General features: G+C 43.4%; 1 protein-coding gene across 13 annotated transcripts in view; it reads right to left on the minus strand.

Annotated features, from left to right (window-relative positions):
- PTPRU (protein tyrosine phosphatase receptor type U) overlaps positions 1–15,306 on the minus strand; it is a 173,140-nt gene that overhangs the window by 84,063 nt on the left and 73,771 nt on the right. For all 13 annotated transcript variants that reach the window (XM_060784674.2, XM_060784673.2, XM_060784671.2 and 10 more), the window contains exon 9: positions 9,609–9,718. In XM_060784674.2, coding sequence (XP_060640657.2) covers positions 9,609–9,718 — 110 coding nt within the window. The remainder of the gene's footprint in view (positions 1–9,608; positions 9,719–15,306) is intronic.

Consider the following 15,306-nt stretch of genomic DNA (forward strand, 5'->3'; position numbering starts at 1 on the left):
CCACTCAAGCAGGGAGCTTTGAGATGGTAGAACAGAAGCTCTCCGAAGCTCTAGGTGCTCTTACTGCCTATTACAGGGAAAACCAACTGATCCCTAATCCATCTAAAACATGCACCTTTCACCTTAAGAACAGACAAACATCCCGAGCTCTGAGGATTACCTGGGAAGGAATCCCACTGGAGCATTGCAACACCCCCAAATACCTGGGAGTCACTTTGGACCATGCTCTGACCTACAAGAAGCACTGCCTGAACATCAAGCAAAAAGTGGGAAACAACATCTTACGAAAGCTGACTGGTACAACCTGGGAATCACAACCAGACACAGTGAAGACATCTGCCCTTGCGCTATGCTACTCTGCTGCTGAGTATGCATGCCCAGTGTGGAACACATCTCACCACGCTAAAACAGTAGATGTGGCTCTTAATGAGACATGCCGCATTATTACAGGGTGTCTGCGCCCTATACCACTGGAGAAATTACACTGCTTAGCTGGTATTGCACCACCTGACATCCGCCGGGAAGTAGCAGCCAATAGTGAAAGGACCAAGGCAGAGACATCTCCAGCTCATCCCCTGTTTGGGTATCAGCCAGCACGTCAACGACTTAAATCAAGACATAGTTTTCTTAGATCTACAGAGACACTCGCTGGAACACCCCAGCAAGCGAGAGTCCAAAAGTGGCAGGCCCAAACCCAGCACCTCAATCCATGGGTGATACCAGATGAGAGACTCCCCCCTGGGCACTCAGAAGAGTGGGCGACTTGGAAGGCGCTGAACAGACTGTGCTCTGGCACCACGAGATGCAGAGCCAATCTTAAGAAATGGGGCTACAGGGTGGAATCCACGGCATGTGAGGGTGGAGAAGAGCAAACTACAGACCACCTGCTGCAATGCACCCTGAGCCCTGCCACATGCACAATGGAGGACCTTCTTGCGGCAACACCAGAGGCACTCCAAGTGGCCAGATACTGGTCAAAGGACATTTAACCAACTACCAAATTTGCAAAATCTGTGTGTTTTTTTTTTCTTTTTCTTTTTAATCTGTGTGTTTGTTTAGCTCTGTTAGAATTGTAATACAATGGTATGTTTGCTGATGACACGATAAATAAATACTAGGTGTGCTGTTGTTGCCCATTTCCCCATTACACTGCCATTAAATCCAGATTATCAAAAATAATCCACATTATCTGCTTTGAACTAGATTATATGAGTCTACACTGCCATATAATTCAGTTCGAAGCTAATAATCTGGATTTTATATGGCAGTTTAGATAGGACCCCAGACAAAGGAAGTTCTGTGGCTTGCAATTTACACTGGCCAACCAAACATATCCAGAATGTTAGATCTTGGAAAATCGTTTTAATAGTAACCACTTACCATTCCAAGGCTTCTGAGCAGTTCTCTACCATTTATTTTTGTTTAAAGGAATTTGTTTAATTTTACTTCTCTATAACTATGGAAACAATACACCAACACTATAATTTTAGAAAGTGAAGTGCACGCTGCTCTCAAAGCAGTTGGGAGAAAATAATAATAATAATAATAATAATAATAATAATAATAATAATAATTTTACTTCTTTCCCACCTCTCTCTCTCCTTGTGGCTGGAGGCAGGTTACAGAATAATTAAAACACATAAACATTGCAAAAATACTACAAATCCACACAGTGAGATGTATTTCTTTAAAAGTTACAAATTAAAGCACATTTCTATAGAATACAATTAAAATACCCAAAACAGAAATTAAAAACAAGACACATATTTAAAATTTATGCTTAAAGACTAGCAGGAACAGATGGCACGCCAATAGGGCTGTTTCAACAAAAAGGGACATAATCCATTCAAAGTCTACCCGAAATCTGCCATCAAATAAGGAAAACAAAAGAATGGCTCACCTACTGAAAAGGCTCAATATAAACCCCAATCCGACAAAAGGGGACAGCAGGGACTGCACTAACTACTGGACTGTAGCATTAATCTTCCATGCAAGCAAAGGGATACTCATCATTCTATAACAAAGACTTGTATCATATGCAGAGTGACAAATTCTAGGTGCCCAAGCAGAGTTCAGAAAAGGAAGAGGCAATAAGGATAATATTGCAAACACACATTGGATAATGGAGCGCATCAAAAGAGTTTAGGGGAAAAAAATAACCCGTGCTTTATTTACAGCGAATGTATTTATTTGCTTTGTTTTTATCCTGCCTTTCTCGCAATATTGCGGCTAAAACAGCAAACATGACACAATCCTATTACATGCATTACAATGTGAATAGAAAAAAGACAATAAAAGAACGAAGCGCTTTTTAAAGGCAGTCACACATAGAGCACATCACAGTAATCAAAACAGGATGTAAACCAGGTCTGGTCCAACTTCAGCCCTCCAAGTGTTTTGGATTGCAACTCGCACAATTCCTAAAAGCCGGGTGTTAGGCTGTTAGGAATTGTGAAAACTGAAGTCCAAAACACCTGGAGGGCCAAATTTTCCCCAATCTTGATATTATTATACATTATTATTATTATTATTATTATTATTATTATATTTATTTATACTCCGCTTTATCTCCCCAATGTATGCTCCACCATGGCCAGATCCAGCTTCTCCAGGAAAAAGGGCGTAATTGCCACTGGTAGGTTACATACCTGTGACCATCTTTCTTTGAGTGGTGCTCTGTGAATTCACACATGTGGAGTGTCTGCGCCTGCACGGGCACCAACGGAAACTTCTCTAGTTTAAACTTTTCAGGTTTTGGCGGTAACCCCGCCCACTCCCCGGCAGGGCATAAAAGGTGCCCTGCACGCATGCTCCGCAGTTCCTATGCCGCAAGGCAGCTGGAAAAAGGCAGAAGTTTGTTAGAGGGGAGGTTGGGCGAGTTTGTGTGAATTCACAGAGCACCACGCGAAGAAAGATAGTCTCAAGTATGTAACCTACCATTTTTCTTCGTGGTCTCTGTGAATGCACATATGTGGAGACTAGCAAGCTGAGGTCCCGGAAGCGGGAAGAACAAACCGACCCCTTTATGAAGGACCAAACAATTTTATTGAAGTATCAAAAAACAGTATGGCATGAAAAAGGACATAAAGTCCCTAATGCAGGAGTGCATGATCCTCCTTGGCCGAAGTGGCCGCTATCACAGTATAAATACACTCATTCATATGAGGGTACAGACATAATAGTTGCATGGAAATGAACATTACAGTCAAGTTATGGTAACAAGGTCACAAAGGCCTCAAGAGCAGCCACAATCCAGAGTGTAAGCAGCAAAAGCATTGAGCATACATAATGAACACAGAGAGACACCATCCTGAGTAGGCAGCGGATCGTAAGAACCGCATGTTATCCCCTGCTTCGCAGAACAATTTGCCATCATATACGTAAAGTAATGAAACAATAAAGCATGTAAAGCATAACCCTAAAAACACATGTAAAGCATAACCCGAATGATTGTGCAGCTTTTACGACTACTGAGTTCGGGTCAGGATGGTGTTTGAGCCACTCTAAGCCCTCGTCGTCCGTACGGTACCAGGCCTCGATTTTGTTGGAAGTGGGGGAATAGACGATGGAGTCTTCCACAAAGCTTGAATAACATCGAGGAGGTACGGCAGAAAAGGCAGCAGCGGGGCTGGTGGCGTCTCAGCTTGGACCTGCTTGAAGACCGGGTCAGTCACTGCCTTGGAGGTGTGTTTAATCTCCAGGCCTAGAGTGTCAGCCATGCAAGCCATCTGGTCGGCAAAGGCCCTGATGTTATCAGTCGGTGACGGAGGGTGTGCTTTGTAGGCAGGCATTGGAGGCCTGTCGATACCCAAAGAAAAGACAGCACCGAACTGGAATGCACTGAGCCAGCGAGTTCTCCATCTTCTTCCTCTTTGGCTTCAGATGGTGGAGGTGAAGAGGAGGAAGGGCATTGCATGGGCGGCGGAGGCGGCGGGAGTCGAGGAGAGGACGGAGGCGGAGGTTGCTTCGAGGCCGAGGACTGAGCCGCACGGGCCAGCCTGGCAGTCTGTCTCCCTCTCTCTGGTGTAGCCGTTGGTGGAAAGAGCTCTTGTCTGGCAGTAAGTCCAGTCGGTGGAGGTGAGTTTGGCACCTCGATCACAATGTCTACCGATATCACCGGTGACTCTGGACGCTCTTCCATGGCTTCCGGTGGCAATTGTTCCTACGATGCAGGTTGAGGAGGGGGTGAAGATTGAGCCAACTGAATTGGCGAAGACCTCGCTGATGAGGTGGCCGATGAGGCAGTCGTTGTTCTCTTCGATGAAGAAGAAGAAGAAGGTTGAGGCACTGTCTTTTTCTTTTTTGCCTGCGGTTGAGATGCAGGTCCTTTCGACATCGTCTTCCCAGGAGTAGGAGGGACAGACGAAGAGGAGGTAGCAGCTCGACGCGACTCCTCATGTGCCTTTTTAAAAGCAATGCACACTGCCATCAAAGATGGCGGTGTTGCAGTTGTCAACCTTGTGGAGCGGCCCGACCGTACCAAAGCCACGGAACTCATCGACGAATGGTGAATTGGCCATGCTTTCGGTAGTTACGGAACATGTCTTTTTAGCCTGTCTGGCCAGCCTTGAAGCCTTCGACGTGGTGGACATCATCGAGCAAGGCTTCTTCTGTGGAGCCTTGGTTGCCTTAGTCGGGTGGGCTGAGGGCTGGGCCGCCGAAGTGGATGGCACCACCAGTGCCGACGCCGTCGCTGTCGAGGGTTGAGGAGTCGATGTCGATGGTGTCGGTGCCAACGACTGCTGGTATAACAAGTACCGCAGTCGATGTGCTCGATTCTTCCGAGACTGGGCTGTCAAGGCCTGGCAATGCCGGCAAGAAGCAGCAATGTGGGCCTCAGCGAGACAGAGGAGCCACAGAGAGTGCTTGTCAGAATCCGGTATCTTCCTCGAACACTGCGTACAGTATTTAAATCGAGTTGTGTACATCGCTAGAAGTTCCGAAGAGAGCCTTGCGGTGGAAAAACAGGAACTGCGTGCGCGCGGGGCGCCTTTTATGCCCTGCCGGGGACTGGGTAGGGTTACCCCCAAAACTTGAAAAGTTTAAACTAGAGAAGTTTCCGTTGGTGTCCGCGCAGGCGCAGACACTTCACATGTGTGCATTCACAGAGACCACGAAGAAAAAACTGGTTTTAACTGTGTGAAAGTATTCCTGGTCACTGCCGTAACCTGAGGGCCCTTCCATACTACCATATAACCCAGAATATCAGGGCAGGAAATCCCACAATATCTGCTTTGTATGGCAATGTGGACTCAGATAACGCAGGGCCCTTCCACACAGCCCTATATCCCAGAGTATCAAGGCAGAAAATCCCACAATATCTGCTTTGTACTGTTATCTCAGCCTACACTCAGATAATGTGGGATGTTCTGCCTTGATATTCTGGGATATAGAGTTATGTGGAAGGGCCCCCATGTTGAAAGCAGATATTGTGGGATTTCTTGCCTTGATACAACAACAACACAAAACTTTATTACAGTCACTGACCAGCACAAAGTCTTGATATGCTGGGATATAGGACTGTGTGGAAGGACCCTGAGCCTCCAGGCTCAGTGCCAAATCCAGTAATATTCCCAAGCTGCAAACCTGTGTCATCAGGGGGAGTGTGAATGCATTGAACACAGGTTGAATCCCTATTCCCAGAATCCCCATTCTTTATACCACAGGAACACTGTCTGCAGTGCAATTCACTTGCTGTTCCCTTCCCATATGGTGTTCACAGGCATTTTTGAATCATTAGCTAGTTAATGAATGTGACTCAAAAATGCTTGAGCAATCAAGGCTAAGATCTACACTGCAGTTATCTGCCCAGTAGCCCTCCCTCTACAGGGCAGAGTGCTGGCCAGCAACAACAGCACACGAACAAGCCCTGAACACAATGGAAATGGAAATGCTGAGATGGACACTTGGCTTGAGAGTTCTTGACTGTGTCCCAAATGATGACATCCATCTGTCAAAGACTAGGAATCAAAGCAACCAGCAAGAAAATGCAGGAAGCAAGACTACGGTGGTCCAGCCGGGTCATGAGAAGAGAACTAATACCAGAAGCACAAACAGCACTGCATTTGGAGATTGCAGGATGACAACCATGTGGACCAAGGCCAAAGAAAAGATGGATGGACACCATCAATGGAGACCTGCATGGTGCCAACCTGAGATCCGAGGAAGCCCAAAACAAATCCCCGTGGAAACGACAGTCACAATGGTAACCCCTCTATTGAGGAAATTGCTTAGAAAGAAGAAGAAGAAGCATCAATTTTATATAGTTCTCTCAATCATATCTGTCTACCTATCCTCTGTGTGTGTGTCCAGATATCTATGGACATCTAACTATGGCTGGATGGCCCTCTGTCAGAAGGGATCAGATGGTGTCTTCCTCTATGGCAGTGATATATCTAATCATATATAATTCTCACAATCATATCTATCTTTATGGCTATCTATCATCTCTTTCTGATGATTATATTATATTATAATTATTATATATTTATTATTATTTTAGTGACACAAAAACAAAGTATGACACAGCAAATGAGATATATATGCTGGATTTTGTATCACAAAATCACAAGTCGAACACTTCCGAAGTGTTCAGGACTGTGTGATGTATTTATTATTATTATTATTATTATTATTATTATTATTATTATTTGAAATACAACAAGATCATCATCATCATATTTAATTACTTATTAATCGCCCTCCATCCGAGAATGCTCTAGGCCATTTACAGCTAAATTGTAAAAGATAAAATACATACATACAGAAATTAAAAATTAACAGAGATCGAATGCACTAGTAAAAAGCCAGGTCTTAAGTGCTAGAGTAAAAGGCCCTAAGTCACGCATGGCTCTCATATAGGGCGGCAAGGAATTTCATAAGGCAGGGGCAGAAATAGAAAAAGCCCTGCGTCTGGTACTATAGAGTATATAGAGTAAATCTGTTGACTGTTGTATTGGATCACACGTCAGACACTTCCCAAGTGTCTAGGGCTGTGTTATGTATTGGCGAATAACATGTGCAGATCCGAGTAGGGTGGTCTTTTGCAGCTGACAGATGGTAATTTTGTCAGCGGCAATTGTATTTAAGTGCAGGCCTAGGTCTTTAGGTACTGTACCCAGTGTGCCGATCACCACTGGGACCCCCTTTACTGGCTTGTGCCAGAGTCGTTGCAGTTCGATCTTCAAATCCTCATATCATGTAAGCTTTTCCAGTTGCTTCTTGTCCATTATGCTATCGCCTGGGACTGCAACATTGATGATCCATACTTTGTTTTTTAACACAATTGTGAGGTCAGGAATATTGTGCTCCAAAATTCTGTCAGTCTGAATTTGGAAGTCCCAGAGTAGTTTGATGTGTTCATTTTCCGTAACTTTTTCCGGCTTGTGATCCCACCAGTTCTTTGTCGCAGGCAGATGATATTTGTGGCACAAGTTCCAATTAATCATCTGAGCAACTGTGTTGTGCCTCTGCTTGTAGTCTGTCTGTGCAATCTTCTTGCAGCAGCTGATATGATCTATCGTTTCGTCTGCTTCCTTGCAGAGTCTACATTGGGGATCTGTCATTGATTTTTCAATTTTGGCTTTGATGGCATTTGTTTTAATTGCCTATTCTTGGGCTGCAAGAATCAGGCTCTCCATCTCCTTTTTCAAAGTTCCATTTGTGAACCACAGCCATGTCTTTTCCTTGTCCATTTGACTCTCAGTTTTTCCCAGGAACTGTCCATGGAGAGCCTTCTTTTGCCAGTTTTCTCTTCTACTCTGCATTGTATTTTTACGGCATTCTCTCTGTCTTTTTTTTCACTTTGAGTAGTTTTTTTGTATTGACTTCCATCAGTGTTGGTTCTTGACTGCCTTTCTCATAATCTGCCAGTGCATGTTTCTCTTTTTCTACCGTTTGTTTCACTTACAGAAGCCCTCTTTCTGCCTCCAGATTTTCTGGGCAGGTCAAGTCTGTCGACATCACTACGCAGGTGTAATGAGTAGTGGATTGTTATCAGTTTTCTTGCTTTTCTGTCCAGTTCACAATTCCAGCAGTGTATCTAATGACGAGGATGGCCCAGGTGTTGATAGCCTTGATTGTATTTCCAAAGACATATTCTTTGCTGACCACATTATTATTATTATTATTATTATTATTATTATTATTATTATTATGACAGTTTATTTATTTAAACAAACAAACAAACAAACAAACAAAACACAAAGTTTGCAGACTTGGTATTCTATTAAATGTCCTTTGATCAGTATCTGGCCACTTGGAGTGCCTCTGGTGTTGCTGCAAGAAGGTCCTCCATTGTGCATGTGGCAGGGCTCAGGTTGCATTGCAGTAGGTGGTCTGTGGTTTGCTCTTCTCCACACTCGCATGTCGTGGATTCCACTTTGTAGCCCCAATTCTTAAGGTTGGCTCTGCATCTCATGATGCCAGAGTGCAGTCTGTTCAGCGCCTTCCAAGTCGCCCAGTTTTCTGTGTGCCCAGGAGGGAGTCTCTCATTTGGTATCAGCCACTGATTGAGGTTCTGGGTTTGAGCCTGCCACTTTTTGACTCCCACTTGCTGAGGTGTGTGATCTATCAGGACTACCAACCTGAGGATTCCCAAAACAAAGCCCTGTGGAGACGACAGTCACTATGCTCACCCCTCCATTAGGAAAATAGCTTAGAAAGATGAAGAAACTAGCCAGCTAAATACAGTCTTCAGGCTACCTCTGTGCAGAAACCCTCACTGATTAACTTTGCTGCTGCATGACTACTCAATGCTATTCAAGCTTGCTAATTGCAACATTCACACTTGCTTCAAAAAGACAAGGGTTCTTTCTCCCACCTTGGACATTATTCCACAGGTGTGTGTGTGTGTATGCACACATACAACTCCACTTGCCTCACTACCAACAGAACTTCTGATGCAGGGGAAATGTTAGGAGAGAATGCTGCTAGAACATGGCCATACAGTCCGAAAAACCCATAGCAACCCATAGTCTTCATTGTTTGACAAGAAGAAAGCAGGCTTACCCAGGTGGACATGGGCAGAGTAGTCCTCTGCATGGTCCATCAATGGAGCTTAAAATGTTTCCCCCAACCCACAATCAGGCTGAGTTTTTCTTCCTACAGCTCTAAAGAAGGTTGATGTTAGAATCGTGTATTATTTTTCTTGACCCCTTTGGGTTTTTCACATCTTACAATCGACCACTTCACAGATGAAAACCAGGACATGCGGTGGTTGTCTTAGGCCCTTTCTACACCACCAGATAAAATCCAGATTATCTGCTTTGAGCTGGATTATCTGGCAGTGCAGGCCTCTTCCACACAGCTGCATAAAATCCTCATTGAACTGAAGTACATGGCAGTGTAGACTCAAATAATCCAGTTCAAAGCAAATATTGTGGTTTATCTGCCTTGATATTCTGGGTGTAGAAGAGACCTTAGTTTGATCAATTGCAATAAGGGGAGGGGGAGTGGGAGGAGGAGAAAGAAATGGGGAGGGAGGTGCTTTATTTTTAAAAGGCTGTAAAAGTGGGATGATGGGAGAAATGTTCCTACAAATGATGGGCTACTTGCAAAGGACTTTTAGGAAGCTCCTCTCCCACCCGACACAAGGCTCAGTCACATACCTCATACTGAGTGATGATACCATTGGGCTCCGCTGGTTCCTCCCATTTCAAGAAAATCATATCTTCCAGCAAAGTGAAGATGAGGGATTCTGTAGCAATGCCTCCAGGGACTTTAAGGGGAAAAGATGGGAGAGAAAGTGAGCCTTTAAAAAAGTGTGTTACTTTGCTTCTAGGCACAGTTGAAAGAGCATCTATGTGAGGGCAGTGGGGAAACATGTACCCCCAAAATGGCTGTAAAGAGGCCACCAATTTATAACGACACCAGAAGCAGTAGGGTCGTCACTGGTTTATCAGGGTCTCCTACTAGTTGTAATGGATTTACAAAATTGATAACACAGCTAATAGCTTGTAATACTTTGTTGGTCTTTCTTCAATGTGTAGCACGGCTTGTCTTGAAAGTCTCTGAAACAGAGACTTGACTTTGAGAGTAACTGTAACAAGTTTATTGAAGTATAGAAGAAGCTTAATGGTTTCAATGTTTCTTAACTCCTAGAGGCACATTTCTTTGGTGGTTACATTTAAACTTATTAAACTTATTAAACTTATTTTAAACTTATTTTTCTTCAAACTGTGTTTCTTTCCTGATGTTATTTCTGTTGTCATAAAGATGCTTACTGGGAATGTTTGCCGTGTATAGGTTGTGCTCCGCCCTGAGTCCCTTTGGGGTGGGAAGGGCGGAATATAAAGGTTTAAAATAAATAAATAAATAATACTGGACACCTACTTCAGCCCATTGGACGCCGCAAATCATTTTATGTTTTTAATGCCATTTTTGTTTAACTTGTAACAGTTTTTTAGGTGGAAATCATGTATGTTGGTAAGCCATTCAATTGAATGGCTTATTGGCCTATGCATTTTGACTAACCCTGTATTATGTTTACTTAAGTTCATATATGTATTATGTTTGGTTAGTTTTATAAGTTTATTTTGAGATTGTTTTATCCACTGTTTTGGTTTGATTTGTCATTGTTTGTTTTGGCATTGAATGTTTGCCATTTTGTTACTTTTGTTGGAAACCACCTTGAGTCTCTGGGGAGATAGATAGGGCAGGTTACAAATAAGATGTCCCCAGGGCCATCTTACCAGAGAGAGGTAATCCTAAATGATTGTTGGGTAGTAGGATGGAAAAGCAGAATTCAGGGGCATCAGAATACAATATTCAAACAAACTGGCTGGATTACATGCTAAATGGGATCTCTCTACACCAGTGTTTCTCACCCTGTGGGTCCCCAGGTGTTTTGGCTTACAGCTCTCAGAAATCCCAGCTAATTTACCAACTGTTAGGATTTCTGGGAGTTGAAGGCCAAAACATCTGGGGACCCACAGGTTGAGAACCACTGCTCTACACTGCAATGCTATAATACAGTTCCTAGTACTTTCATCGAGCCAGTTCAGTTGATGAAGAAAGCTTTTTCCCTATGAACTCCAACAGTGGTGGCACAGTGTGGATCTAGTTCAGTTGCTTCATTGAGCTTCCAAGTCATTTCTATGTCCAAGATCACCAGGGGATCTATAACTGGTGATTTTTATGTATTTTAAATTGTATACTAATGTCAAGCCGCTTTGAGTCCCCTTTGGGGAGATAAAGTGCAGCATGCATAAATGAATGAATGAATGAATAAATCTCTCAAGAACAATTGCCACTTGTATTCAGGCATGCAAATCTCCTCCTTTAAATGCTACAGAACAGATGAGGTCAACTTGCAGTGAATCAATGGAAACCGTTTGTTGCAATATATGAAACAAGCAAAAGAAGCACAAAAGAGAGAGAGAAAGATGCCTCAGAGATACAGAGACCCGACTTCATTGATGGAGTCATAATCCAACGGAATAGTGGCACCTGAGGACCGAAGAAATGACAAAAACTGTTCTTTAGCATCCATAATTTGGCATGTAGCTATAAATGGGTGTAGACAAAACGTTTAACAGATGTTTTCCTTATTTCATTTCCAAGATATTTCTTCTTTATGATTCTTTTTTAACACGAAGAAGAGTTTACAAGCCAACAAAGATTTAATTTCTAATGAGCCTTCCCTCCAGGATATCAGCTAGATATAATAAAGAAGTCCTGGGCAGATTCATAGAGCCACATTAATTCCACTGGAAAAGCAGATAAATGGAAACAGGACAATTTACAGTTTCACCTTGCTCAGACTAAGATGGATCCATCCCCGTGGAGCTTAGGCAGCACATTATATTAGGCATTGCATGCAACATAAAGCCTTGTTAATCATAAAAACAGCCGGAGTATTTAAAATACAAGCCAAAGGAACAGCAGGAGCCAGTCTTTGAGAGAACAAAAAGAAAACAGCTGATGCAATTACAGCGTGGTTACAAACAGCAGGAGAAATTACAGGTTGAGAGAAATTGGTTAGGAATGCAGAGCTGACACAATGCAATGTGCAGATTCAACCTTTCATTCTGAGTTGCCTCTCCCATAAAGCAGAATGAGGCAGCCACCGCTAGCAGCAGATGACAAAGGGGAAGGTGTTTGGCGAATCACATTGGTCAGCTTCCTCATAAAATCTAAGCTAGCCTGTTATCCTCAGACACCGTGGAGGACACTGTTTCCACACCAATATTGGAGAAAGTGTCAAAGACCAGTTCAGTTTAGGAAACTTGTATAAGGGATTGGTTTCATAGAATCATAGAATCAAAGAGTTGGAAAAGACCTCATGGGCCATCCAGTCCAACCCCCTGCCAAGAAGCAGGAATATTGCATTCAAATCACCCCTGACAGATGGCCATCCAGCCTCTGTTTAAAAGCCTCCAAAGAAGGAGCCTCCACCACACTCCGGGGCAGAGAGTTCCACTGCTGAACAGCTCTCACAGTCAGGAAGTTCTTCCTCATGTTCAGATGGAATCTCCTCTCTTGTAGTTTGAAGCCATTGTTCTGCATCCTAGACTCCAAGGAAGCAGAAAACAAGCTTGCTCCCTCCTCCCTGTGGCTTCCTCTCACATATTTATACATGACTATCATGTCTCCTCTTAGCCTTCTCTTCTTCAGGCTAAACATGCCTGCTCTTTAAGCCACTCCTCATAGGGCTTGTTCTCCAGACCCTTGATCATTTTAGTCGCCCTCCTCTGGACACATTCCTGCTTGTCAATATCTCTCTTCAATTGTGGTGCCCAGAATTGGACACAATATTCCAGGTGTGGTCTAACCAAAGCGGAATAGAGGGGTAGCATTACTTCCTTAGATCTAGACACTATGCTCCTATTGATGCAGGCCAAAATCCCATTGGCTTTTTTTGCTGCCACATCACATTGTTGGCTCATGTTTAACTTGTTGTCCACGAGGACTCCAAGATCTTTTTCACACGTACTGATGAAGGGCTAGAAGGGCTTTCGCACAACCTATAGGTAGAAGAACATTTAAAGACTGGTCTATAATGGCGTTGAGTGATACACGGTCAAAAAGAAGATCAAGATTATGATCAATGTGGTACAATTTGCCACTTTTGAATACTTTTGGTAAAATTTACATATATATATATAAACATATATTGCTCGATAGGACAATTTATTGTAAGGCGCTATTTTGGTGTGGGGTCATTTCTTTCAAATGGGAGACATGGGTTTTGCTGTTATTGGGAAGTGCTACTACTGTTTATTGGTGGCTTTGTATACAAATAATCATGTTGAAATGATTACACTTTGGAAATAATCATAATCATAAGTGTGTCACCAACATGAAAAGTTTGGAAAGCTCTGCTCTACAATGACATGGCCATTCTCACCCGATCTTCACCCGATTTAAGCAGGTCAACACTGTTGGGCAGGGTCTGATCTAAAATGGCTGACCTTTTCTTACCTCTTCTATATTCTGAACAATGAAATTGTCTACAAAGCAAGTGAGGAATTTGTTAAAACTTATATTCTTTGCCTTTCAACAAATATCAAGATAGTTACCTCAATTCCAATTATGAGACTCCCAGTAATGCCAATTATATTGTATTTCCCTTGTTGTGTTAAGTGTTCCAGTTCTTCTTGTTCGTTCCCCATGCTCTGTATATTTGTGTAAAGATACCAAGGCCAATAGGTCACCTCCCTTGTCTGCTCGTTTAAGCCTTTTTCTCCTCTTTGTGGCGTTCCTGTACCATTCTATGACAGTTAGCATAGTCTCCCCTGAAAAAACCCCTGCCTTAAAGAATAATACTAATAATAATAATTTTAAAATATATTTATATTCCGCCCTATCTCCCCAAAAGGACTCAGGAATTCAGACAGTCCCTGGGTTATGAACAAGATAGGTTCTATGCATGCATGTAGCTTCAGCCCCCCCCCCCCCCCCCCAAAATTCTCATGGTGTTTCACGAAAAGGCCTTACTGGTGCATTATTTAAACTGTTATGTTTATTCATATCATGATCTGATCACCATACTCAATATATCCCATATGCATGGTGGTATTGGGGTAACGATACAAAAGGTTTGCTAGGGTAGATCCTCTTTCTCTCAGACTAACCCCCCCCCCCCCCCCCCTGAATCGAAATCCTGGCTACGGGCCTGGTTCTATGGGTTTGTGTTTAGATGGAATTTACATGACGAGAACATACAAATTCCAAGGGGCGGTCAATATGCTCATTCCCCTCTCGTCATCCATCGATGCCCAGCCAGGCAAAAGCTTTCAATGCTGCTTCTCCAAATCAATGTATGTTAGCAAACAGGCTCTTGATGCCAGGAATCTATTAAAGGGCACATGAAAGAGGAAAGGACAAATTGACCTGGAAACTAGGACTCAATGGAGCCATGGGTTCAAATGACAGGAAAGGAGATTCCATTGAACATTAGGAAGAACTTCTTAAGAGCTGTTCAGCAATGGAACACTCTCTCTGCCTCAGAATCTAGTGGAGGCTCCTTCCTTGGAAGATTTTCAACAGAGGCTGAGTGGCCATCTGCCAGGAGTGCTTTGATTGTGGAGGCGGGAGGCTGTCTATGTAAGTGGGCTACATGTTCATGGTGCCCACTGTAACCTGAGATGTTTTTGGAGAGAGTGGAGTGGTGAAAAGCCAGCAAAAGCACTCCCCTACAAGAACATTTCAGGTTACAGCGGGCGCCATGAACATGTAGCCCAATCCCTGTCACCATGATTGTTAGGATTTGTAGTTCACCTACATCCAGAGAAAATTGTGAACCCAACCAACAATTGCTGTGCACCAAACTTTCCACAGATTATTTTAAGTACCTTCACTCACTTCCAGAAACCTCTGAAACCCCCACGAATGATGTTCTGGTGACTATATGACCATCTGTTCTGGTGCGGTTTGGGGGAGGATGGACTACAGACGACCCAATTTGCCTCCCACAGACCATTGCGACCTCCTTGAATGATGGACCCAGACCAAACATGGCACACAGACTCTCCATGACCACCAGAACATACTAGAGACGTTTGGAGGGAAATTGACCTTGACTGGAGTTATAATTCACCTGCATCTAGAGAAACTGTGACCCTGACCAACAATGGACCGGGACCAAACTTGGCACAGAGAAGCCCCATGACCAACTGAACATACTGCAAGGTTTTGTGGGAATGGACCTTGATTTTGGGAGTTGAAGTTCACCTGCATCCAGAGAAACCGTTACCCCAACTACAATGGACCAGGACCAAACTTGGTACAGAGAAGCCCCATGACCAACTGTACATACTGCAGGGGTTTGGGGAAACGGATCTTGATTTTGGGAGTTGTAGTTCA

This window comes from Anolis sagrei, chromosome X, assembly GCF_037176765.1.
Source record: "Anolis sagrei isolate rAnoSag1 chromosome X, rAnoSag1.mat, whole genome shotgun sequence".
Lineage (NCBI taxonomy): Eukaryota > Metazoa > Chordata > Lepidosauria > Squamata > Dactyloidae > Anolis > Anolis sagrei.